This window comes from Rhinopithecus bieti, unplaced genomic scaffold, assembly GCF_001698545.2.
Source record: "Rhinopithecus bieti isolate Rb0 unplaced genomic scaffold, ASM169854v2 scaffold_26106, whole genome shotgun sequence".
NCBI classification, from domain to species: domain Eukaryota; kingdom Metazoa; phylum Chordata; class Mammalia; order Primates; family Cercopithecidae; genus Rhinopithecus; species Rhinopithecus bieti.
Genome location: NW_016811748.1, coordinates 541,626 through 566,625, shown reverse-complemented (window position 1 = coordinate 566,625; position 25,000 = coordinate 541,626). Strand labels below are relative to the sequence as shown.

General features: G+C 43.9%; 2 protein-coding genes and 1 pseudogene across 9 annotated transcripts in view; 1 reads left to right on the top strand and 2 right to left on the bottom strand.

Moving 5' to 3' along the window:
• NLRP3 (NLR family pyrin domain containing 3) overlaps window positions 1-3,409 on the top strand; it is a 31,543-nt gene extending 28,134 nt beyond the window's left edge. For all 4 annotated transcript variants that reach the window (XM_017894984.1, XM_017894985.1, XM_017894982.1 and 1 more), the window contains one exon: window positions 2,995-3,409. In XM_017894984.1, the coding sequence (XP_017750473.1) occupies window positions 2,995-3,094 (100 nt within the window). In that variant the 3' untranslated portion in view covers window positions 3,095-3,409. The remainder of the gene's footprint in view (window positions 1-2,994) is intronic.
• Window positions 1-25,000, bottom strand: part of OR2B11 (olfactory receptor family 2 subfamily B member 11) — an 83,223-nt gene that overhangs the window by 6,221 nt on the left and 52,002 nt on the right. For 4 of the 5 annotated variants that reach the window (XM_017894988.1, XM_017894990.1, XM_017894992.1 and 1 more), the window contains 2 exons: window positions 6,773-6,899; window positions 5,909-6,655 (listed from right to left, as the gene is read on the bottom strand). In XM_017894988.1, the coding sequence (XP_017750477.1) occupies window positions 5,909-6,635 (727 nt within the window). In that variant the 5' untranslated portion in view covers window positions 6,636-6,655; window positions 6,773-6,899. Of the gene's footprint in view, window positions 1-5,326; window positions 6,656-6,772; window positions 6,900-25,000 lie in introns of those variants that run through there. The other variant, XM_017894993.1, reaches the window with a different exon arrangement.
• LOC108544032 (NADH dehydrogenase [ubiquinone] 1 alpha subcomplex subunit 3 pseudogene) lies at window positions 2,545-3,000 on the bottom strand (annotated as a pseudogene).

Here is a 25,000-nt window from a genome sequence, read left to right as displayed (position 1 = left end):
GATTGGAAATTACACGAAATTCAACAGTGTGTCGGGACATTGCCAACCCACCTCTGTGATACCACTGAGGTAGTCGTCTCCTTTCTAGTAAGAGCTTCTTGGCGAGTCCCACGGTTCTGTCAGCCGTGATGATCGCACTTTTCCCTGAAGACGTTTTCACTGCTTGGCTTTAAGGCCAACATATTCTCCTGGGTTTTCTCCTATTTCATCAGCTCTTTCTACTCAGTCTCCTTTCTGACCTTTTCTTCATCATCCTGACCCCTATGTGTTGAATCCTCAGAGCTCAGTCGCTGGGCTAATTTTTCTTCCCTACACTTTCTCCCTCATTTAAATTACCTGGTCTTCTGGATTCATGATATATGTGCTGTGGCCTCCAGATTATACATCCGTAAATTCTGTGTCTGCATGCTTGTCTGATCTTTCTTCTTGGAGGTTTAATAAACCTCTCAAACGTCACATCCAGATCCACACCCATGCCATTCTCTTCTACCTGAAACCTGATTCTTCCCCATCTCAGTCAATGGTCACTTCCTCCAAGTTGCTCAGGCCAAAACATTTCTGGTTCTGTCGTCACTGTCTCTTTTTTCTTATAACCACGTCCAGTGTGTCAGCACATCCTGTGAGCTCTGCCTTCCCAGCTTGGCCACTCCCTGACCACTTCTGGCTAGCTTCATGGCTTCTTCCCTGGCTCAAGCCACCATCACCTGGTGTCTGGATTGTCATGGTGGCATTCTGACAGGCCACCCTGCATCTGTTATTCTGATTTTAGCAGACAAGGGATTCAGCTAAAATGTAACTCAGATCATATCACTCTTGCCAACATCGTCTGGTGACTTCTTATCACTTTCATCATCAGAGCAACAAACTCATGGTAGATTCCATGCCCCACATAATCCAGCCTCTCCTGCTTCCGAAGATTCCGCTTCTTCCAACCCTTGCTTATTCTACCCCAGTACAGTGGTCTCCTTGCTGTTTTGCAAGAACACTGTCATCTCTGGATTTTTGCACTTGCTTTTCTTCCTGCCTAGAACTCTCGCCCCTTCAGTATCCACATGCATTATTCTCTGTACATTCTTAAATTCTCTCTTAAAGGTCTTCCTCTCTGTGAGGCTGTCTTTGACTATTCTACTGAAAATAGAAGCAAGCGCTTTTTTCTTCTCTCCTCATTCTCCTCTGCAGTGAAGCACATCTTATGTACTATGTTGTTTTCTTGTTTATTTATTATCTATCTCTGCTCCCAAAATATAAATTCCTTTAGTCCAGGGACTTCTGTCCATATTAATGATCTCAAGGCTGAGAACCTGTTGGAATGCAGGTTTGAATAAATACAAGTTTGAATCAGCCTTGCATCCTTGTGCCGACGTAATTGAGCACGTTTGCTGCAGGACAAGCCAACATTCCCAGAGCTAAGAGAGATGGGGGAAGAAAAGAAGGATTGGTCAGGTCAAAGCTGGCGACACTGCTACATGTAGAGTCACTGACCTAGCCCTGAGGGACATTCAGGACCCAGGCTGAGGGACAGGCTCAAAATAGATTGAAGAATCCATGAATGCAATCAACCTGTTTTCTCAGGCTGCGATAACAAGCTGTTCTAGACTGTGTGACTCAAACACGGAGATTTATTTTCTCACAATACTGGAGACTGGAAAGTCCAAAATCAAGTCTCTGATGAATTTGGTTGCTGGCGAGAGTCCTCTTCCTGACTTGCAGATGGCTACCTTCTTGCTGTGTGATTGCATGGAGTGAGGGTAGGCAAGAGAGAGAAGACAGGGGAGAAAGAACAAACTCTCTGGTATCTCTCCTGTAAGGGCACTCACCCCATCCTGAGGGCCCCACCCTCACCACTTCATCTAACTCTACCTACCTCCCAAGGGCCTCACCTTTAAGTACCATCACATTAGGGGTTCGGGCTTCATCATGGGAATTTTTAAGGAAGACAAGCATTCAGTATATAACACCACCAAACTGAGATGGTTAGAAATGGTGCAGGACAAATGGGCGGATTTATTAGTTAAGTTGCAAGGGAAACTTTATTAAAGAGGAGGAACAACTTAAATCAAAGAAAATGTGAGAGGCATCCTGGGCAAATGCAATGTGTGGAATTGGTTGGATTCATGACTAAATGAACATAAGGTAAAAAAATTTACAAGGCAGTTAAGGAAGTGTAAATGCTGACTGGACATACAGTGATACTAAGACATTATTGTTAAACAGTTTTGGTGTGACAGTGATATTGTAATTATATTTTGGTGGCACAAAGTGAATTATTGACAGATGCATTAAATGCAATATTTAAAATAATCCATGGGTGGGAGGAGTGGCTGGGCAATAGAAGAAACAAGTTGACATGACCTGTTTAATAATCGAACTTGGGTAATGGACACAGGGGGTTCATGATACTATTTTCTATACTTTTATGTATGCTTAAAAAGTTCCCAACTAGATAGTTAAAATATAACAGGAAGCACATTGGGCACTTAGAGCTTTTTTTCCCCACATTTTATTGGGAGCTGTGGGAGGGGCCTCCTCTGTCATTGGGGGTGCTCACCGTTTCTTCAGCCGCTCCAGGCTGGGGCCCTGGGGGTCTGGGGGTGGCTGGGCACGTCAGGCTGTTCCCATCATCGCGGACGGGCACTGGGTAGTTGTAGGGCGTGGCCTTGTTGATGGTGACGGAGTACTTGGTGTAGGGGCTGAACGGGGCAGAATTACAGCCAGGCTCCCGATGACGAAGGACACGACGAGCACCGGCTCCTCGGCCCGGGCATCCTTGCAGAAGGCGCGGAGTCTGGCGGCCATCTTGGTCTCGGCGGCGGCGGCGGCGGCGAGGACGCGGAGCCCTCTGGGAGTTGTGGTCCCCCGGTTTTTGTTTTTTTTTTTTTAACATTTTAGAAGTGTGTGGAGTTTAGGGAAATGGAGAGATGAGACTTCTAAGGTTAACGACTCTGAGAGAGTTATCTGAAGTGGGCAACCCAGGCTTTCTGTTTGCTTTTACAGGTTGTCTGAAATGTATTTCAATTATGAGACCAAAAGGGCGTTAGAAACGCTTCAAGAAGAAAAGCCGGAGCTGACCATCATCTTTGAGCCTTCGTGGTAGGGGTGGAAGCAGGGCTGCCAGACGCCAGCGTTCTCGGGGCCCTCCAGCTGGGGGTCCTCAGGTGAAGTGAGCTGTGATCCATCCAGGCCAAGAGCGCAGCGCTGGGGTCGTTCCGGTGGAGTGTGGGAGAAGAGCGCTTGCCCACCATGCCTTCGTGTGGAGAGCTGGGGCATCTCCTTTGCGCCCGGGTGAGGAAGACACCAGGGCAATGACAGCATCGGATGTTGTTCTCATCACAGCGCCTTAGTTAGAGGATGCTCCTCTTGGTGACCTCATGTAATTAGCTCGTTCAATAAAGCACTTTCTTTGTCTTTATTTTCTCTTCTCACTGTCTAACTTTCTTTTTCCTATCATTTTTTTCTTCTTTGTTCTGTTTACTTTTGCTCATGTCATCATTTCTGCTATCTTTCTATTAACTGACCATAACACAGAACTAGTTGACTATATATTATGTTAAAATTTTATGGCAGCTATTTATTTATTTAAAATTTTTGTAATACTGTTGTTTTCTAATAAGAATTATTCATGCTTTTTGTAGTTAGTTGAAAATTCAGGAATATGTAAACTTTTTTTTGTATGTATTTAATTAAATTGTTTCCTTTTCTTAATTTTAAAAAAGAGTATCCAGACATTTTAAAATTATTTCTCTAAAGCACTAAAGGTAAATTAAATTGCTTGGTGCATTTTAAAAGTCACTTTGGCAAATGGTTCTGTTGTAGATAATTTTTAAAAAATTACCTCACTCTAACTGTAATGAGTGGAATTTCATCTTTGCTAGGATAGACTGAAAATCGTGGAGTGAAAAGTTTGAGGGTATCAGAGCCTGACTCCTAACTAGAAGTATTATGTAGAAGATGCATCTTGCTTTCAGTTGATAACAGCTTATTTTGGATTTATCCTATCCGAGGAACAGTTCATCTGTCATACTTCACAGAGCATTAAGTTTTAAGGAAATATTTACTAATTGCTTCTCAACACATGGACAACTCTTAAACCACATGGAATTGCTCAGGATGGAAATACTACTTCCTCTATACAATTAGCCATCAAAGTAGCCTCACTTTGCTACTCAAAGTGTGGTCTATGAACTGTCATTATAGGAGTTTGTATAAGAATGTAAAACAATCACATTATTAAACATGCCTTTTAGATGAGCTGACATTTAAAAAAACCCTTAAGACTGTTTTTATAAGGGAAACAGTGTGAGATTTACATTCTATTGCAAACTCTGTCTTGTTAGCATTTCTGAGCAGCACCAACTGGAGATTGGGTTTCTGCATCTTGGTGAACTATTACCAACTGCCTTCCTGCTACAAACACTTTGATACCTGTATAAATAATGTAATCAGAAACACATAGCTGAGCTTGAAAGAGAGAAAGATAACTTTTGGGCATTAGGACTTTAAAACTGGCCAGGTTGCTGAGAATGCCATTATTTCATTCCTTTTTATGACTGAATAGTGTTTTTCCATGGTATATATCTCACATTTTCTTTTTCTTTTTCTTTTTTTTTGAGATGGAGTCTCACTGTGTTGCCCAGTCTGGAGTGCAGTGGCGTGACCTCAGCTCACTGCAACCTCCGCCTTCCGGGTTCAAGTAATTCTCTGCCTCAGCTTCCTGAGTAGCTGGGATTACAGGCGTGTGCCACCATGCCCAGCTAATTTTTGTATTTTAGTAGAGACGGGGGTTTCACCATCTTGGCCAGGCTGGTCTTGAACTCCTGACCTCATGATTCACCCGCCTTGGCCTCCCAAAGTGCTGAGATTATAGGCATGAGCCACTGCGCCCGGCCTGTCTCACATTTTCTTTATTCACTAGTTGACTGATTGGCATTTGGGCTAGTTCCGTATTTTTCCAATTGCAAATTGTGCTGCTATAAACACGCATGAGCAAGTAACTTTTTCATATAATGACTTATTTTCCTCTGGGTAGATACCCAGTAGTGGCATTGCTGGATCAAATGGTAGATCTACTTTTAGTTCTTTAAGGAATCTTCACACTGTTTTCCGTAGTGGTTGTACTAGTTTTTGTACTAGTTTACATTTCATGGAAAAACTTTCTGTAGAAGAAAATGTGAACTACAGAGAAAAAAAAATCCAAAATCACAGGAAAGAGATAGCAATCTACTTAATACCTGGACTTGTTTGAAAAAGTCATGTAAAATTTGTGGAGATTTACGTATATGGAGAAAAACACATATTCATTATAAGTAAAATAAGATTGTATTTCAGCTTCCTCTTGTGTATACTTAGGAGTAATAGAAAAGAGACAAGTGGGGAGAGAATAAAAGAAATACAGGAAGAGGAAAAGAGAAAAGAATCAGGAAATTGCAAGTTAAATAATTCCACACATACTTATTGAAGTCTATTTAAACAATGCTTAAAAACATACGGCCTCTTAGAATTACACTTTTAAAATGAACTTTGTTGCTATGGGATTTGGGGCATTATGACAGGAAGTGAGATGTTTGAAGATAGGGTTGTTGAGCTCTCTGGGTATTAACTCCTTAAGTGAAAGATGCTCTGAGTGCACATTAGACTTGTGCAGTGTTCTTTAATTGATGGAGACGCTACATCTCACGTCCTCATCGTCCACAGAGCCTCCAGATCCTGGCCAGGAGTCTTCTCAGAGCCTCCTTCACATCTTTATTTCTCAGGGTGTAGATGAAGGGATTGAGAGTGGGGGTGATTATGGAATAGAAGAGAGAAATAAATTTGCCCTGCTCTTGGGAGTAGCTGGAAGGGGGCTGAAGATACATGTAAATGGCAGGTAGGTAGAAGAGGAAGACGACCATCAGGTGGGAGGAACACGTACCAAAGGCCTTGTATCGTCCCTTGGAGGATTGGATCCTGAGCACTGTGCGGGCAATAAAGCCGTAGGAGAGAAGGATGAGAGCCAGGGGCACCAACACGAAGAAGGCCACCAGCACAGCCAGTGTGGCATCATTCACAGTTGTGTCGGCACACGACAGCTTGATCATGGCCGGGACCTCGCAGAAAAAGTTGTTTAGCACCTGCCGCCCGCAGAACGGCAATTGCACAGTCAGGACCACCTGCACGAAGGAGTTGCCGAAGCCACTGAGCCAGGCCAGAGCCACGAGCTGCTGACAGAGAGCATGGTGCATGAGAACGGCGTAGTGCAGGGGCTCGCAGATGGCCACGTAGCGGTCCAGGGCCATGGCGGCCAGGAGGATGCACTCTGTGCATCCCAGCCAGTGGAAGACTGCATACTGCGCAGTGCAGCCTCCGTAGCTGATGGTCTTCTGGGAACTGCCCATGTTGACCAGCATCTGAGGGACCGTAGTGGTGCTGTAGCAGAGGTCCAGGAAGGACAGGTGGCTGAGGAAGGTGTACATGGGGCCGTGAAGTTGAGGATCCAGCCGGGATGCCAGGATGATGGCGACGTTCCCCAACATGGCCAGCACGTAGGACAGCAGGAGGACCACAAAGAGAGGGAGTTCCAGCCATGGCCTGTCAGACACACCCAGAAGGATGAAGGCTTTAGGGGAGTCCCCTGAGAAGCTCTGGTTGTCACTTTTCATGTTGCGGCATTTTCTGGCACCTGTGACAAATTGAGAAAATCGGAATGAATAATACCTGAGAAGAGGAACTGATCGCTTTCCTCCCTCTTGCATCCACTCTTCCTTCCCCAGGTGATGGCCTGTTTGATTCTCCTTACCTCTGTGGAGACGCTGGGATGTGGAGGGTTCAGAACAAAGAGCCCCAGCAGCAGCCTCTGTGTCTCTGCTCTCCTTCCTACTCAGTGGCCTCAACTAAAGCCATTTAATCTCGCTGAACTTCTGCATCTGTGAAATGGGGAGAAATACCTGCTTAAATTGCCAAGACTTGGGGACGATAGAGACATTAAGTATGTGAGAAGAATACCTCACGAATGACAGTTGTGTTCCAGGTAGAGTGAAGCCTGCCACAGCTCCCATCACCGTCAGAATGTTCGATTTCTGTCTACCTCCACATCGACAGGGAATTGTCCACTTTTTTAGGCTTTCCCATTTTGGGAGGTAGTGGTAGGAGGGAGGTGGGCGGTGACATAAAGCAAGCAGAAGGGCTTTGTGAGCAGCTGGGGGCTGTATTGATAGAACCACCCCCCATCACCTGCTCACGCTTGCATCCAGCTCCCCGATTCATGCTAATCTCTGCTTTCAAGACCTCTCACGCACAGGCAGCCCTGTCACTTGCACTGGTGGTAAAAGCAGCACAGTTCTAGGTCCTGTGAGTCTCTGGAGTGGAAGAGCCAAGTCACATGTTACTTCAGCCCCTGAATAGGTTATGGTAGCAAATGAGACCCCAGAGCATGGAATTTTGAGCACAGGGAGAAAGCTCTTGATTGGCGTGAGAAACGTAGTCCCTGGAACTGTCTACGGAAAGATCAGACTGCCCTCTACGGCTAGGTTTTATCTGATGGCTTGAGTGACGTTCCAATTTCCTGCATCATTTCTTTGCCAAGCAGCTGTCACCGCTCACTGATAGAAAACAGCCAATTTGATTTCTGAAACCATTGCTGTTAGGAAGCAACTGGGTTGCCACCTGCTGATTCATGGCTCCTTTCGACTGCACCCTTGGCTTCTCACCTCCTACACTTGCTCCAGCATTGCACACCTTCCAGTTCCTGATGGGGATGATATGCTCCATGATAGGATTGAAAAATATTATTAATAAACAATAATTAATAATTTATTAATAATAAATCCTGCAAGCAGACAATTTATGAAGGATTTTTATTCGTGATGTGGTACCTTATGCATAGACTGTAAAACTAACGGAGATCTGCTCAGCTTAGATGTTGCAACAGGTGTTCCCCACTGCCCCAGTTGATATTCTGAAGAACTCTACTGTTACTGGAAAACAACTCGAACTCCAGGGTTTCAGTGGAGGAATAAGTTCAAAATTTCCCTCCTGCTTCTCTAGTTTCAAAACTACACAAGGTTTGTTAGAAAGTTCCCAATATTCTTGTGAAACACTCAATTATTGTACTTCCTCCCAGATTCTATCAACAATACTTATGACACAAACTCCACAGAATGTGATCTTATCTCCAGTGAGCTCAAGATGCCAGCCAAAACAGTGAGCTGTGGCCGAGCAAAGTCAAGCTAGCACATGTTCAAGCCTAATTATTAAGAAGTAAAGGAATTATGACATTTCTCCTTCGGAGACTTCTGATTCCAGAGTTTCTTTTCAGAGCCTAATCTGGGAGAAAAGGGAGAAGTTGCAGGGATAGTGAAGAAAGAAATGAGAGAATGAAGGAAGCAAGAAAGATAGAGGGTCAATGTAGGCGGCAATTTCTAATAAAGACAAGTGATTTACCACTCACAACGAGCCAGGTACTGTAATAATAACTTGATGTTGCTTTAATATCTCAGCAAGGTCCATGTTTTCACCCCTAATTCACTGAGTGACTTGGGAGGATAGCTGGTCTACCTTAGTTACACAGCAGCAAATGGTAAAGCCAGGACTGAAAGCCAAACTCCTGCTCTTAACTACTATTCTCTCCAGGACTTTGCTTTAAAAAAAGAGCATCTGGTGACATGGGGAGCAGCAAGGGCAGTCGCCTGAACGACTGAGACAAAAGAAGATGCTGGGAAGGGGAGATGAGGGAGAAGAAGGTCGCAGGAGAGAAAGGGGCTGGGATTACAGAGGAGAGGTTTTCTTGTAATTATAATCCACTGTACATGTGCACACTTAAGTACACACGTGCACACACCTGCATGCGTGTGTACACACACACAGTTTCTCAACAGCAAAGCTGGATACTGCCCAGCCCTGCCCCTCATGCCCTGGATCTGATGCCCTTCTATTCAGGCCTTTCCACTTGGAGCTTTCGTAGGTGTCTGGCCTCTGCGCTCCTTGACCTTCTTACATCTTCCCACTACCCAAGTACAGGTGCCCCCCATGGCACAGCCTTGCTTCCCTGGATGGACACAATCATTCCCACAAATGTCGCCGTCGCGTTCAAACAGAATCCCTCCAGGCTGTTTCTACATCTGCCAGTTCCTCACTGACCTCTAACCCCCTTTGTGACATTGTGAACTGAGGCATCCCAAATTTCACCTGGCAGCCATCCTCCCAGACTCAAAGTAGCTCCTTCACCTTAATTCTGGCTGACTTCCCTTCAGTCACTGTGATGCCAAGTACTGAGGTTCTTTCTAATCATGTTCTACTCCTCAGTCACTCTAGTTCAACACCAAAGTTAAATAATTCAACACCCATACAACGCTGTGATCCCACCCATACAATGTTGCATCGTTGCAGGCACGCACTGTCTGTATCCTCACCACTGCCATCCTGGGCAGAAACCCTCACCAGGACCCCTCTTGGAACTTGCTACCCGCCTCTCTGCAGGCAGCTTCAACCCCTCACTCACCCTCACACGAAGTCATCTTTCTGAGACTCAGGCCTTAAGAGCAAAGATACCTTTAGGTGTTTCAATTACCAAAAATATAAGAACCCATCGCTCAAGGAGCTACCTGCTGATCGTATCGTGTTCACACTGAATTCCTGCAGTTTCTTCTGAGACCCGTCATGTCCCTCTGCGTTGGCAGCCACCACATGGTATTTTAACAGCAGCACTTAGGCCATGGCTGCTGGCAGGCTAGTCTGTGAACCCGCGGGCTGTGATACACCCTTAGATCTATATCATTCCCTGGAGGCTATATAATCCTTATGATTAATATATCTATATTATCTATCTCTTATCCCTGGCATTTGCTGCTGAAATCTCTGCTGAAGCTTGACGGAATGCATTGTTAGCTATTCCACCACACAAGATCTAAAATCAAATTTACAGCAGTGTGTGGAATTCCTAGAAAGCAGCTTACGAGATGGGCAAACAGAATTTTATGGATCATAGATTTTATTGCTTATTAGTCCAAAGGGTGTCTTTCTTCAATCTAGAATGCAGCCTTCCATCCCACAACCGGGATAGCCTGGTCCAGGCCCTGTTCAGCTGCAGAGGCCATCACTGGGATTACACTCAAGAGAGTCTTGGGGACAAGGCTTAATGATAGCAATGTTTTCCTGATAAGTACAATTGAGACATTAGCTGGCACAGGGGCTTGAAAGCAGAGAAGCCCAGCCTCAACTCCACCTCTTCATCTTTATTCTCAGTCTCACTCAGCAGCCTCTGCAATGTAGTTAGTGTCCCTGTGCATGCACAGTCCTTTCTCATCCTGTGCCAGGATCTGGGAAAGTGCACATCCTCCTGCTGGGAATAGCAGGAATGTCTTGGGAATCTTACCTCCTTCCCTTCCCTTCATGTCCCGCCTCTGGTTTCAGGACAGCCCAGTTTCTTTCCTTTAACTGTCCTCACTAATTTAACACTATTCATCGTCTTCTGTAGCTCCCACAGTACAAGGGGGTTTGAGGACCATGAATATCCCTATTGCCACAGTGGACCTGAGGTCTAATTTATCATAACACTTTAATTTGAAAGATTAAACACATTCCTAGCATTGAGAGGAGAAGGGAAGTAAGTCAGCATTGAATGGGCACCCACCAGCTCTCTGTCTGTGCACCAGGCACCGCATATGTGCCCTCCCATATCCCGTTTCAATAACTTGAAAACTCAGAGGTTCAGAAAGATTAAGAAGTTCACCTCGTTCAGGGACTGGGGTATGAGTCCATGGGGTAAGCTATTTAAACACCCAATGATGGTTCACACGGAGGGGAAGTTACTTTCTCGTAAGCCTCTGGATGTCATAATCTGTCACTCTCAAAAGTAACAAACACTTTCCCTTTAAAAAAATTTATTTTATATTTACTTAAAATAAATAGAGATGGGGTCTTGCTATTGCTCAGACTAGTCTCGAACTCCTAGACTCAAGTGATCCTCCCACCTTGACCTCCCAAAGTGCTGGGATTACAGGTGTGAGCCACCTTGCCTAGCCCAGTTTCCCTTTTGCATGCACGACTTTGTTAAACACCCTGTAAACCTGAAAAATGTTAAAGACCTCATCTCATGGAAAAATTTAAATGTGCTGTATCATTTGATAATCATTTCCAATATGTTAATTTTTTACTTTTTAGGGAGATTGCAATTTCTTTTTTTTTTTTTAATTATACTTTAAGTTCTGGGATACATGTGCAGAAGGTGCAGGTTTGTTACACAGGTATACACGTGCCATGGTTGTTTGCTGAATCATCAACCCGTCATCTACATTAGGTATTTCTCCCAATGCTCTCCCTCCCCTAGACCCTACCCCCCAACAGACCCCGGTGTGTGATGTTCCCCTCCCTGTGTCCATGTGTTCTCATTGATCAGCTCCCACTTATGAGTAAGAACATGAACATGTCTTACATATTATGTCATTCACAGCATAAAGAATGCAATTAATTCACAAAAATGATATTGATTTTGTTAGCAAATCTAAAAGCCTCATCCCTCAAATAGCTCCTTATTCCGGAGGGTACGCAGAGTCCTCAGCCTCATCAGTTATTCCTTCTAGTGCTGGGGAGGAGGGGAAGAGGAGGAGAAGGAGCTGGGGCCCAGCAGTGATGACCTATGGGAGGGAGGATACGGCTGCACAGCCCTCAGCACAGGGCTCACGCAGGGTGGGCCCCTCTGCACATGCCTCCCCCCTACCACCGCCACACTTCTTCGCCTTTTTATGTGGTCTGACTTTTTCAGATTTTCAATTTGAAGCTTGCTTTCTCGGGGACTGATACTATTCAGCTTTGCGTTCTCTTTTTCTCTCTTTCCATGGCCCTGCTCAGCTCAATACTGCCCTTGTGACTGCAATTCAGCATCCTCAAAAATAGGGGGAAGCAGAGGAAGGGGCTCAGGGTCCCCATACACTGTGTGCAACGTCCACTGTTCCGATGAGTGTCAGAGAGCATGCCTACCTACAGGCAGAGCATCCTGTTCTGCTCCCGGCTCTCTTTTCTAGATAAAACGACACAACACAATTTTACACTTGCTGCTGAATGCGTGGTCCTTGTTCATCGACTCCTCCATCCTCCACCTCATGTGCCCATGGTCTCCAGCAGAGACCAGTGTTAATACTGCCACAGCCTGCACCTCCACTGCACTGTACAGATTTTAGCTTGACTAGAGTTGAGGATGAATCACTTACCTCCAGGGTACCTGGCTCCTACAGAAGACTCGGTTTAGGACTGAAGGCTATATTGCAGCCTGTACTGGTCTTAGTTGCGGAGGGATAATTAAGGATGGACTTGCTAGAAATGCTCTTCATATTCCAGGAAGACACAGTTCATTTCCTCTGATGGGCCACTGTGGCCTTGCCATTTGCTGGAACCCCACCCTCTGAGCAAGTCTGAGAGATTCTTCTCAGTCTAGGAGTCTGCTGTCCATGGCAACAGGCTTGCTGGGGAGACTCAGGCTTTTCTGGACTCTCCCTTGGCAGTGCGTGAGGTCCGTGGATCTGCCCTGACCTTGGTCTCCCAGAGTGCCTATAGACACCTTGACATGCTGGAGGTTACTTCCGAGGATAAAGCTTTCAGGCAATACACCATGCCCGTGTCACGTTCCCGGTTCATTTCAGAATTATCCCTCAGGTTTAACTTGATCTCATCCTCTCCACTGTTTTCTCTAAGGGCCCTGCGCGTTCTCCCCAGACTTGCTCTCCTCTGGCTGTGAAATTATCCCTAACCCTGATGTTTTATTTAATTAGTGTCTAAGGAGTTAGCTGATAATCGAGGTGGTGTTAGAGCTTGGAGTTCTTGCAATTAATGGGAAATCCCAGAAGACCAGAAAACCGGAGAAAACGGATCAATAATGGGGAATGAGAACTCTGTGTGTGTGTGTGTGTTTGTGTGTGTTGAACTCTTCAGGGTTGGTGCATGGTGGGGCGATTACTGTAACATCAGAGTGGAGTAGTAACTAGAGTGTGTGATTCAGTTAAAGCATGAGACCGAACTGGCTTCAGCACCAGGCTCGGTCCTCATGCTGTGTGTCTTTGAGCAGGTTACCTAACCTATCTGTGCCTCACTTGTGTCATCTAAAAAATACAAGAAACATTAGTATTGTTTTGCACAGTCTGTTACAAGGGTGGAATGAATTGGTACTTGTAAAGCACTCAGAACAATGAGTGGCACAGAGTAATACATGTTGAGGGGTTTTTGTTGTTCTTGTTGATATATTGTCTCAGCACCCTATTCTATTTTTCACATGGAGGGGATATAAAAGTTGTAAGAGAGCCCGCAAGAAGTAGAGCAAATTTTATTTTATTTACTTTTTTATTTTCTTATTTGTATAAATTTAAGGGCTACTGGTGCAATTTTGTTACACGGATATATTGTGCAGTGGTGAAATCTGGGCATTTAGTGTAACTATCACCCGAATAATGTACATTTTACCCCACGTAATTTCTCCTCCCTCACCCCCTGACACCCTCCTACCCTCCGTAGTCTCCAGGGTCTCTTACTCCATCCTCTGCATCCCTGTGGACACATCATTTCGCTCCTACTTGTAACTGAGAACATGTGGTATTTGACTTTCTGTTTCTCCGTGGTTTGGCCCAAGATAGTGGCCTCCAGTTCCATCCACATTGCAGCAAAGACATGACTTCATTTTTTTATGGCTGAATAGAATTCTTATAGTGCAAATTTTAATTCATGAGCAATAATTCATGTGATTAAATGCTGCTACAGGAACCACTGTGAATAGCAGCACCTTGGTGCAGTTACTCTCCCTCTCTAGGTTTTGACTTGATCATCTTTTCTCTCTAGCTTTAGATGTCTAAGTGGACACAGGGTGAGTCATGGCCGTGAGTCAGGGCTCTATTTTTACCTACTGGGGATGGAGGGAGGAGAGAGAATATGTACCAGATGAAGATGGTGCGACTGTGCTTTGGCAATGAAGTGGGAGCTGTCCCTAATTCTAAGCATGCTCTGTTGTACTCTCTCCCACGGAGAGCCAGATGAGGCACCAGGGATGTCTTAGACACTGTCTTTTTTTCTTTTTTTTTGAGACAGAGTTTCGCTCTTGTCGCCCAGGCTGGAGTACAGTGGTGCAATCTCGGCTCACTGCAACCTCCACCTCCCAGGTTCAAGTGATTCTCCTGTCTCAGCCTCCCGAGTCTATGGGATTACAGGCACCTGCCACCACGTCCGGCTACTTTTTTTTGTTTTTAGTAGAGACAGGGTTTCACCATGTTGGCTGGGCTGGTCTTGAACTCCTGGCCTCAGATGATCCGCCTGCCTTGGCCTCCCAAAGTGCTGGGATTACAGGCGTGAGCCACCATGCCCAGCCTTAAACACTGTCTTGTTATCCAGCTGGGATAATTTCCAGAGGTGGAGAGGCTTACATATCTGTGCAGTTGGGGGAAGAAAGGTGGAATAGGCAGTTTTGTGCTGAGAAAACCGAGAGGCAATTGTAGTTGGAAACGCTCATGACTAAGACTGACACAGGGTCCCACTGGAATTGTGCTAATTGTCATCTGGATCATCTTTCTTCAAATATCTGTTCTCCCCCTCTTATTGTTGGCACCCCCTTTTACTCCATGCAGCAAGGTACTCTGTGATGTGATTATATTTTCCAGGCTTTCTAACAGATAGGGGAAGCTAATGAGATAAAATTACTGGGAAAGCTTGGAAAACTATTAGCCAATCCTCCTTTCTCTATTTTTTTGCATGGAACGTAGTCTTGATGGCTAGAGCCCTAGCAGCCATATTTGATCTTAAAGCTATCTTCTTTTTTTTTTTTGAGACGGAGTCTCGCTCTGTCACCCGGGCTGGAGTGCAGTGGCCGGATCTCAGCTCACTGCAAGCTCCGCCTCCCAGGTTCATGCCATTCTCCTGCCTCAGCCTCCCGAGTAGCTGGGACTACAGGTGCCCACCACCTCGCCCGGCTAGTTTTTTGTATTTTTTAGTAGAGACGGGGTTTCACCGTGTTAGCCAGGATGGTCTCGATCTCCTGACCTCGTGATCCGCCCGTCTCGGCCTCCCAGAGTGCTTAAAGCAATCTTAAAGAAGAAAGGCACATACTAAGAACGGTGGAACAGGCCAGCCACGGTGCCTCACACCTGTAATCCCAGCACTTTGGGAGGCTGAGGCGGGCGGATCACCTAAGGTTGGGAGTTTGAGACCGGCCTCACCAACATGAAGAAACCCCGTCTCTACTAAAAATACAAAAAATTAGCCAAGCGTGGTGGTGCATGCCTGTAACCCCAGCTACTTGGGAGCCTGAGGCAGGAGAATCGCTTGAATCTGGGAGGTAGGAAGGAAGGAAGGAAGGAAGGGAAAGAAAGAAAGAAAGGTGTATATCAATGTCACGGATTAACAACTGAAAAACAAACAAATGGATACATTTAATGGTCAAATAGATGATGATAAATACTTAATGCAGCTGCAGTCAGAGGAGATTGAAGATGAAGGCAGCCAGGAGTCAAAAACTGTTTTATAATTCCAGGCATTCTACAATGAGAAAAGAGAAGAGTTGCTCTGCTTGGTGTGAACTGGGGGGTTCCCTGTGGAGAGGGCAGGCGTGATGTGGATTGCCTGTATTTCTAGAATTGCATGTTATTTCAGCTGTGGTTAGGATTTGAGTGCACAAAAGAAAGAATCACACTAATATCCACAAGGAATATATTTAGGCTGATACTTATTTAACCTGAGTCCAATAGATGGAATTGGTGACAAATGGGCGTTTGCAGCCAAATGAACTGGATTCAAATCCCGGGCCTCACGTATTAAGCTTGGGACCTTAAATGAGTTGCATAAGTCTTCTGAGGCTCAGTTTCCTTTACTGGTACAATAGCAATAATAATTTCTGACCACTGCTTTGATATAAGAATAACTGAAATAACATATGCAGATATATTAGTACAGTTCCTGGTACAAAACGTAGTAAGTGGCAGTCCACACTTTCCTTCTTGCTCTCTTTCCTTCCATTCACCCATCGACAAATATTTAAGACATTCTTTTTTTTGTTTGTTTTTGAAATGGAGTCTTGCTCTGTTTCCCAGGCTGGAGTGCAGTGGTGTGATCTCCGCTCACTGCAACCTCTGCCTCCCAGGTTCAAGAGATTCTCCTGCCTCAGCCTCCCAAGTAGCTAGGATTACAGGCACATGCCACCACGCCTGGCTAATTTCTGTATTTTTAGTAGAAATGGGGTTTCACCATGTTGGTCAGGTTGGATTTGAACCCCTGACCTCATGATCCGCCCTCCTTAGCCTCCCAAAGTGCTTACAGGTGTGAGCCACCGTGTCCGGCCAAGAAATTCTTATGATGTGCCATGTGCTGTGACTAATGGTGAGATGTAGTGTAAATGGAATTATTTGTGCCCTCAAGGAAACTTTGGAGTGATAGAAGTGTTTTACTAATTGTTTGGAATGGTAGTTGCATGACTGCTTACACTTAGCAAAACTCATCAAACTGAGTATTAAAATGAATAAATTTTGTTATATGCAAATTATATCTGAATAGAGCCATAAGAAAGTATTTGGGCCCAGGTGGAGCTACCAGAATGGTGTAGAAAAAGAGACATTCGGCCGGGCGCGGTGGCTCAAGCCTGTCATCCCAGCACTGTGGGAGGCCGAGGCGGGCGGATCACGAGGTCAGGAGATCGAGACCATCCTGGCTAACACGGTGAAACCCCGTCTCTACTAAAAAATGCAAAAAACTAGCCGGGCGAGGTGGCGGCGCCTGTAGTCCCAGCTACGTGGGAGGCTGAGGCAGGAGAATGGCGGGAACCTGGGAGGCGGAGCTTGTAGTGAGCTGAGATCCGGCCACTGCACTCCAGCCTGGGCGACAGAGCGAGACTCCATCTCAAAAAAAAAAAAAAAAAAAAAAAAGAGACATTAAGCAAATTGTCGCATAACTATGAAGTATAGCTGTGAGAAAGATTAAGAAGCAAAGAAAGGACAACAAAGAATGCCTCCAAAAGGCCCTATTCCTGGTGGGAGAGGTGGAGGGCCAAGAACAGTTCCTTCTGGATGGGACGTTCAACCTGATCATCATTATCGTCATCAAGTTTAATGACTTCTGAGATGTGCACTGGGGAATACTAATCAGGATGAAACACAGTCACACCTCTGAGCTGTATCCGTGCTAAACCCATGAAGATGTTAGAACTGACCCACCTGCAGTAACAGAGTTTTCTTTTCTTTTTTTTTTTTTGAGACGGAGTCTCGCTCTGTGGCCCAGGCTGGAGTGCAGTGGTGCAATCTGGGCTCACTGCAAGCTCCACCTCCCGGGTTCCCACCATTCTCCTGCCTCAGCCTCCCAAGTAGCTGGGACTACAGGCGCCGCCACCTCGCCCGGCTAGTTTTTTGTATTTTTTAGTAGAGACGGGGTTTCACCGTGTTAGCCAGGATGGTCTCGATCTCCTGACCTCGTGATCCGCCCGTCTCGGCCTCCCAAAGTGCTGGGATTACAGGCTTGAGCCGCCGCACCAGGCCCAAGTAACAGGCCCAAGTTTCTTGCCTTGCAGTATCCTCAGACTGCTCTGATAGACGGCAATGTCCATAGTATCCATGCCACGTAATTTATTGATTGATATAATAATGTCTTCACTAGATTTATGGGCAAGACCTTTGTTCAGAAATAAATAAAGAAGATCAGACCAGAATTAAGTATCATCTATGATTTTTGCCTCTTTGGCATCTAATCAATTAACATGAAAAATAACCCAGGCGTCTTTCTAAGATCCCACAGTTTGATTTTTGATTTAATAAAAATCACATAAGTAATAAAGTCATCGATGTTGTAACTAGTTTCAGGCTATGTAATGGCAGTCACTCTGGGTGCAAATCAGTGGCTATGACTTCATTTCTGCAAGGTATTGTAAATACAAACACGTGGTTAGCTACAAATGAAAGGAAAATGAAGGACTGCTTCAGCAGGAAAGCACTGCAAAATTAGATTTCATGTATAAGGACTACATTTTCAGATTAACCAGACAGGAAAAACCATGTTGGAAAAAAATAAAGTCTTAAAATGTAAGATCTGGGAATTAAGAAATATTAAGTAAAGTAAGATTTAAAAAACAATATTTTTTTAAAAAGGAAAAGAAAATGAGAATAGGAGGAATGGTAAAGAAGGAAATAGAAAGATTAAAAAGTACCCTTTGTGAGAGACCTAGTGTGACAGATAACTTACCACAACAAATTTTAATTTGTATTTGTGAAACATTATACTTTAAAAAGCATTTCAGGTCATGTGAGGGTATGGCTCTGAATTATAAACTTCAGTAACTCTTCGTATTTGCTGACAGATTATAACTAGTGAGATTTTTCCAAAATAATTAATTTATAATTACTTCCAAATAGTTTCTATAAGTATTAAATAAATCTGACAGAGTCCAGGGCTAATACATGATGTAGAAAGACAGTAAAATGCTTTATGTGAGTCTAGAAGAAAATGCAAATAATAGTCTTCTTACTAGCTTTAGGATGCATTATCACTGTACCACAGTTTGTCACTTTTCATACTTAAAAATGAGTTAAATAAGGTATTAAGTTAAAATTAAAAATTCTAGTTCGACAAATGGGTGGGAAGAGCTTTACATACAAAGCTTTATTCTTTTTTCAAAAAATAAATTTTGTTGTGCATGCTTAAGGCATACCACATGATACTATGGGATGCATATAGAGGTAGTAAAATGGTTACTATGGTGAAACAATTACCATAGCCATCACCTCATAGTTATCTGTGCCAGCTGATGGCAAGAGGAGAAAAGCAACTGTAATCTACTCAGCAAAAATTCTGAGTCGAATATGCTTTATTAACTCTGGTCCTTAGTTATGCTGTACATTAGATCTTCCAACTTGTCCATTCTGCGTATCTGCTACTTTGTATCCTTTCATCTACCTTTCTCCATTGCCTGAACTCCAACCACTGTTTTATTCTCTCGATCTGTATATTTGACCTTTTTATCTGATTCCATATATAAGTGAGATCATGCAATATTTTTCTTTTTCTGTCTGGCTTATTTCACTTAGCATAATATCCTTCAGGTCTATTCAAATTATGATTAAATGGCAGCATTTCTTTCCTTTTTTTGTTTTGGAGGGTGGTGAATACAGAGGATTTTATCGTTGATGAAAGTGGCTTTCAGTGGGAAGGGGAGCTGGAAAGGGTATGGAGTGGGAAAGTGGTCATCCCCTGGACTCTGGCTGTCCCTGGCCAGGCTCTTCTCTGAAGTCCCACTGTCAAGCCGTCCCTCTGACGTCAAGCTGCTTCTCTGACATCTGGCTGCTTCTTCTCTTCTCTTCTTTTTTGCTGTTCCTCTGCCAGTGGAGCCTGGGGTTTTTATGGGTACAGAATGGGCGGGCCAGGGGGCTTTGGGAAAAGGCAACATTTGAACAGAAAAATGGGGATGTTCTCACTTTGGGCAATGGTTCTAGGCTTGAGGGTAGGGCTTCACCAGGGACCCCACCCTTTTCTGCCTAGAATTTCTCTGCCTCCTGTCCCTATCAAAACCATAGTGTAAGAGAGCATATCAGTGGTTAATCTGAAGCCAGAAGTGTGGAGAGAGGCATTTCCTTCTTTTTAAGGCAGTGAGATGCTTATGTCTATCTAGCCATCTAGCTGGCCAGCTCACAGTCTGTCTATTCCTTCACTGACAGACGCTTAGGTTGTCTTCATTCCTTGGCGATTGTGAACAATGCTGCAATGAACATGGGAGAGCAGAAGTCTTTATGAGGTGGTTACTTAATTTTCTTTAGGTATATACCCACAAGAGGAATTGCTGGATCATATAGGAGTTTTGTTTTTAACTTCTTTAGGAATCTCCAAACTGTGGTCCATAATGGCTGCACCAATCCACATTCCCCCCCACAGTGTACAAGCTCCCCCTTTCCACATTCTCATCAACACTTCTTATCTCTTGCCTTTTTGATAATAACAATCCTAACAGATGTGAAGTATTATCTCACAGTAGTTTTGATTTGCATTTCCCTGATGACTAGTGACATTGGGCACCTTTTCATATACCTATTGGTCATTTGTATGTCTTTTTTGGTAAAGTATCTATTCAGGTCTTTTACCCATTTTTCATTGAGTTATATATTCTCTTAGTTTTGAGTTGTAAGAATTCTTTATAAATGTTGGGTGTTTACCCCTTATCAGATATTTTTTTCCAATATAGGTTTTTCCATAGGTTACCTTTTCATTTTGTTAATTGTATCCTTTGCTGTGCAGAATCTTTGTCGTTTGAAGCTCTATTACTATTATACTTTGTTCTATGGTGTTTATGAACTAGGGCTTTGCAGAAATGGAAGAAGTGATAAACCAGTGAAAAATGCTGTCCAAGCATCAAAAGTCCTTTGAACAAAATCAGGGGCTCTCTAGATTTCTAGACTTGCCTTTCTCTCTCTTTGCTCAAGAACTGTTTCTCTGGAACACTCTGTCCTCCTCAGCCCTGAAAAACATATACTAGTGTTCTTCAATACAGTTCTCCATGCTTATAGAATTATATACATATGTGCAAATAAAACACGTGTTCCTTTATATGACAAATCATATCATATAATGTAAATGTAAATTATATGCATAAAAGTTTAACTTTTCTCTATGTCTTATCTCTCTACAGTATTTACTTTAGAATTGTCATTCAGACTGTAGAAAGACATCACAGGAATGCATATTTAACAGTTATTTAATCAAAAAGAAATTCAGTGGATTTTCAGATAAAAAGTAAATTTTATACTTAAATTATATGTTACAAATCAAGGGCCAATAGCAGCTGTGAATACATATTACCTGTTTCACAAAAGAGTTATTTCTTGTGCTGAAAAGCTAGTCAAAGGTGAACGTACTAATACGTAAGTTCAGACCTTATTATTAATATTCTTTGCCAATTAAGAATGAGATTTACAAACGCCTTTTGTTGAGGAAGAGATTTCTTCCAGGATCCTCAGCATCAGGGTTTACTGAGAAGTACTCTATTGCACAGCAAGGTGTCTATAGTTAAGAATAATATATTGTATATTTCTGATCGGGTGTGGTGGCTCACACCTGTAATCCCAGCACTTTGGGAGGCTGAGGCAGGTGGATTGCTGGAGCTCAGGAGTTCGATACCAGCCTGGGCAACATGGTGAGACCTGCCCTGCAACTCCCATCTCTAGTTAAGAGAGAGAGTAAGAACAATAATATATTGCATATTTCAAAAAAAAAAATCTAACGCCGGGCGCGGTGGCTCAAGCCTGTAATCCCAGCACTTTGGGAGGCCGAGACGGGCGGATCACGAGGTCAGGAGATCGAGACCATCCTGGCTAACACGGTGAAACCCCATCACTAATAAAAAAATCAAAAAAAAATCTAGCCGGCCGAGGTGGCGGGCGCCTGTAGTCCCAGCTACTCAGGAGGCTGAGGCAGGAGAATGGCGTGAACCCGGGAGGCGGAGCTTGCAGTGAGCTGAGATCCGGCCACTGCACTCCAGCCCGGGCGACAGAGCGAGACTCCGTCTCAAAAAAAAAAATCTAAAAGAGGGGACTTTAAATGTTCTCATCTCAAGAAATAATAAATCTTTGAGGTCACATATATTGAAATATTGCATTGTAATTTCATAAATAACGTATTATTTGTCAATTAAAAATAAAACAGACTTAAAAAGTTACAGGTATTTTAGCTTAAAAAAATAAGTGATATAATTATATGCTACATTATGGTATTAAATTAATCGTACGTAAATATGATTATATTTATTATATATAATGTATATTATATTATGCATTATATTATATATTATGTGGCATATATTAGTCAGCATGCAAAGAAATGAGTAATATCATGCAGTTTTCGTGTACCTTGCTTTATTACTGTGGGAAATGGAGGGAAATCCCTTTACATGGGCTGGGTAAGATCATACTCATCTTTTTTTTTTTTTTTTCGGAGTCTTGCTCCGTCGCCCAGACTGGAGTGCAGTGGCCTGATCTCGGCTCACTGCAAGCTCCGCCCCTCAGGTTCAGGCGATTCTCCAGCCTCAGCCTCCCGAGTAGCTGGGATTACAGGCGCCTGCTACCATGCTCAGCTAATTTTTGTATTTTTAGTAGAGATGGGGTTTCACCATGTTGGTCAGGCTGGTCTTGAACCCCTGACCTCAGGTGATCCACCCACCTAGGCCTCCCAAAGTGCTAGGATTACAGGTGTGAGCCACCACGCCCGGGCCGTACTCATCTTTTATAGTGGCAGGATCCTTTCCTCCCCAAGCTATGCAGTGGTGAAATCCTAGTGAATTTTCTTGACATGGCAGTGATTTCAGTGTGAAATGAGCTGCCATTTCATATCTTCATGGTGTTGCTGGTTTTAATCAGGGCTCTTTGGTTACTCTGCAATTCCAATTATGTGATTCTGTTGAAATCTTACGTGTTGCTGCCTCTGCCGCCCCTTCTTCCTCATTCTGCCCTGGGGAATATGTCAGATATTCAAGGCACACAGTACTGGCAAGACTTGCTTGCTAAAACCCATTTCCACCCCACTCAAGTTTTAAGATCAGAAACGAGGTGGCTACTTGTCCTCTGTTATCTTTCATTCTAAAGTAAAATAATTTCTGAAATTCCCAAATGCTGCAGAAGAAATATTACAAGGAAACTGAGAAATCACGTTTGAGAGATACTGTAGACGATTTGCTTCAACTTTCACGGGTTACTTCTTCCCCACTCCCTCTTCACAATCACTTTTCTTCCACTTCACAGTCAAAAAGTGTTCCTTTAACCCTTCCTGAAGACAACTAAGAAGCATTGCTCTATGGTCCAAAATCCTCACTAAAGGGATACTTAAAAAAAAAAAAGTATCATTTATGGCAGAGAGAAAGCAGAGAGAGAGCTTAGGTAGGAACTGCTGAAGGCAGCATCACCTGACGCCCACCAGGGGGCGAGCACGCTGCGGCGCCGGGGCCCCCCATCCATCCCGGGTATTGGTTTCCTTTTGCCTCCTTCTCATCTCTCTGTTAATACCTATTCTAGAGTTAGGATGCAGGCTTGAAAAAGACGTCACGGAGATGCATTTTTTTATTTGTATAAATGTACTAGGGGTGTAAGTGCAGCTTTGAGACGTGGCTAGACTGCTTGTGGTGAATGAGGGCGTTTAGCGTAACCATCACCTGAAGAGTATGCACCACACTCGGCAATTTCCCATCCCTCACCCCTCCCACTCTTACACCCTTCCGAGGCTCCGGTGCCTATTATTCCACACTCTGTGTCCATGTGTACACAGGCTTTGGCTCCCACATGGAAGTGTTTAACACGCTTATTTAATTAAGAGTCGACAGAGGCCTTTTCAGGTGAAAAGTAAGTCTGGTTGGCTTGACTGGTTTGAAAATGAGGACTGTGTTTGCTCACGAAGATAAAGGGGAGGAGCTTTCCAAAAATGAAATATACCTTTTAAATGCTCTTTCCTCTCTTGGAATATTCTCCCCACTTCCTCTCTCATCCAGGACATTTCACTGCATTCTATAAAGCTCAGCTCAGTGCTATCTGCTCACACCACTGTGAGACTAAGAATCAGTGAGTGGAAGAATCTGCCTTATAGTCCCATTCTGCTTATTCCATTGTGTGCACCATTAGACTTTGGGGACTTGAAGAAACTGAGAGCTTCACTGGGCTCTCCAAAGCTGGGAACCACGTTTTCTCTGTAAGGAGACCTGTCTTTACTCCCATCACTCTGTTGAAGTCCTAGTGTCTTTTGTGCATAATTGGTTTAGGGATCACAGTACTTGCAACAGGAAATTCTAGAGTAATTCTTTCAACCACTGTTTGTTAAACCTTTGGCTTTGTGGTAGATTTTAAGACTGGGGTCAGTGGTGATAGAACTGACCAAAATTAACTGATTAATGATGTTGGATTGCTGTAGAATGACTGTATTAATTTCATGTGGGGGCATTCTAAGAACTCCAAGTGTGTGGAAGTGAAGCTGCAAGTTTCCATAAGGAAGGTATTTCTGTAAAGATTGTAGAAACCTAAAATAACCTAATTTCTTTTAAACACGTATGTATATACACATGCCAAATTGCAGGGCATTGCAGAGCACCTTAGTATCTGTTGTTTTTTATTTTTTAAACTTAGAGACAGGGTCTCATTTTGTTACCCAGGCTGGAGTGAGGTGGCGTGATCATAGCTCACTGCAGCCTTAAATTCCTGAGCTCAAGAGATTCTCCAACCTCTGCCTCCCAAGCAGCTGGGACTACAGGCACACAGTACGATGTCCAGCTAACCTGTTGGTTATTTACACCCTGGGTGATCTGTTGCACAGGTGCACCTGTTCTCTCACTTATTTCTCGTGGCTTCACAGTATCCTCTAATGTACTGCTCAATTCCCAGAGGTTTATTTTAAGCCTTCATGTATTACCTCTTGAGACTCCCTTTCATTCCCAGTGGTGTTGAATTGCTTCTGTGGATGGGAAGCCAAATGCCCACATCTCAGAATATAGCAGGCTGCAAGTTCCAACCACAGGGAAATGAGGTGTCTTCAGTCCATGTGTAGGGAGTGTCTTAGTCTGCTTGGGCTGTCTTAAAATAAATACTGCACACTGGGTGGCGCAGAGACCAGACATTTATTCTCTACAGTTCCAGAGTCCGGGAAATCCAAAATCAAGGTCCTGGAAGATTCAGTTTCTGGTGAGGCTCCTTACAGATGACTGCTTTCTTATGTGTGTGTGTGTGTGTGTGTGTGTGTATGAGAGCGAGCGAGAGAGACAGAGAGAGAGAGAGAGAGAGGGAGAGAGATCATCTTTCGCATTTCTCTTCTTATAAAGGCCCTAATCCCATCATGAGGACTTCACTTTCGTGACCTAATTACCTCCTAAGAGTCCCACCTCCAAATGCCATCACACTGGGGGTCAAAGCTTCAACATATGAATTCTGGGAGAAGCTAAATATTAAATTCATAGCAGGGAGCCACAGCAAGTCTCTCCATCATATTGGAGATAAATGAAGACACACTCTGAGAATCATTTGAGAAAAGTCACTCAATGACTGAGTCATGATATATGATC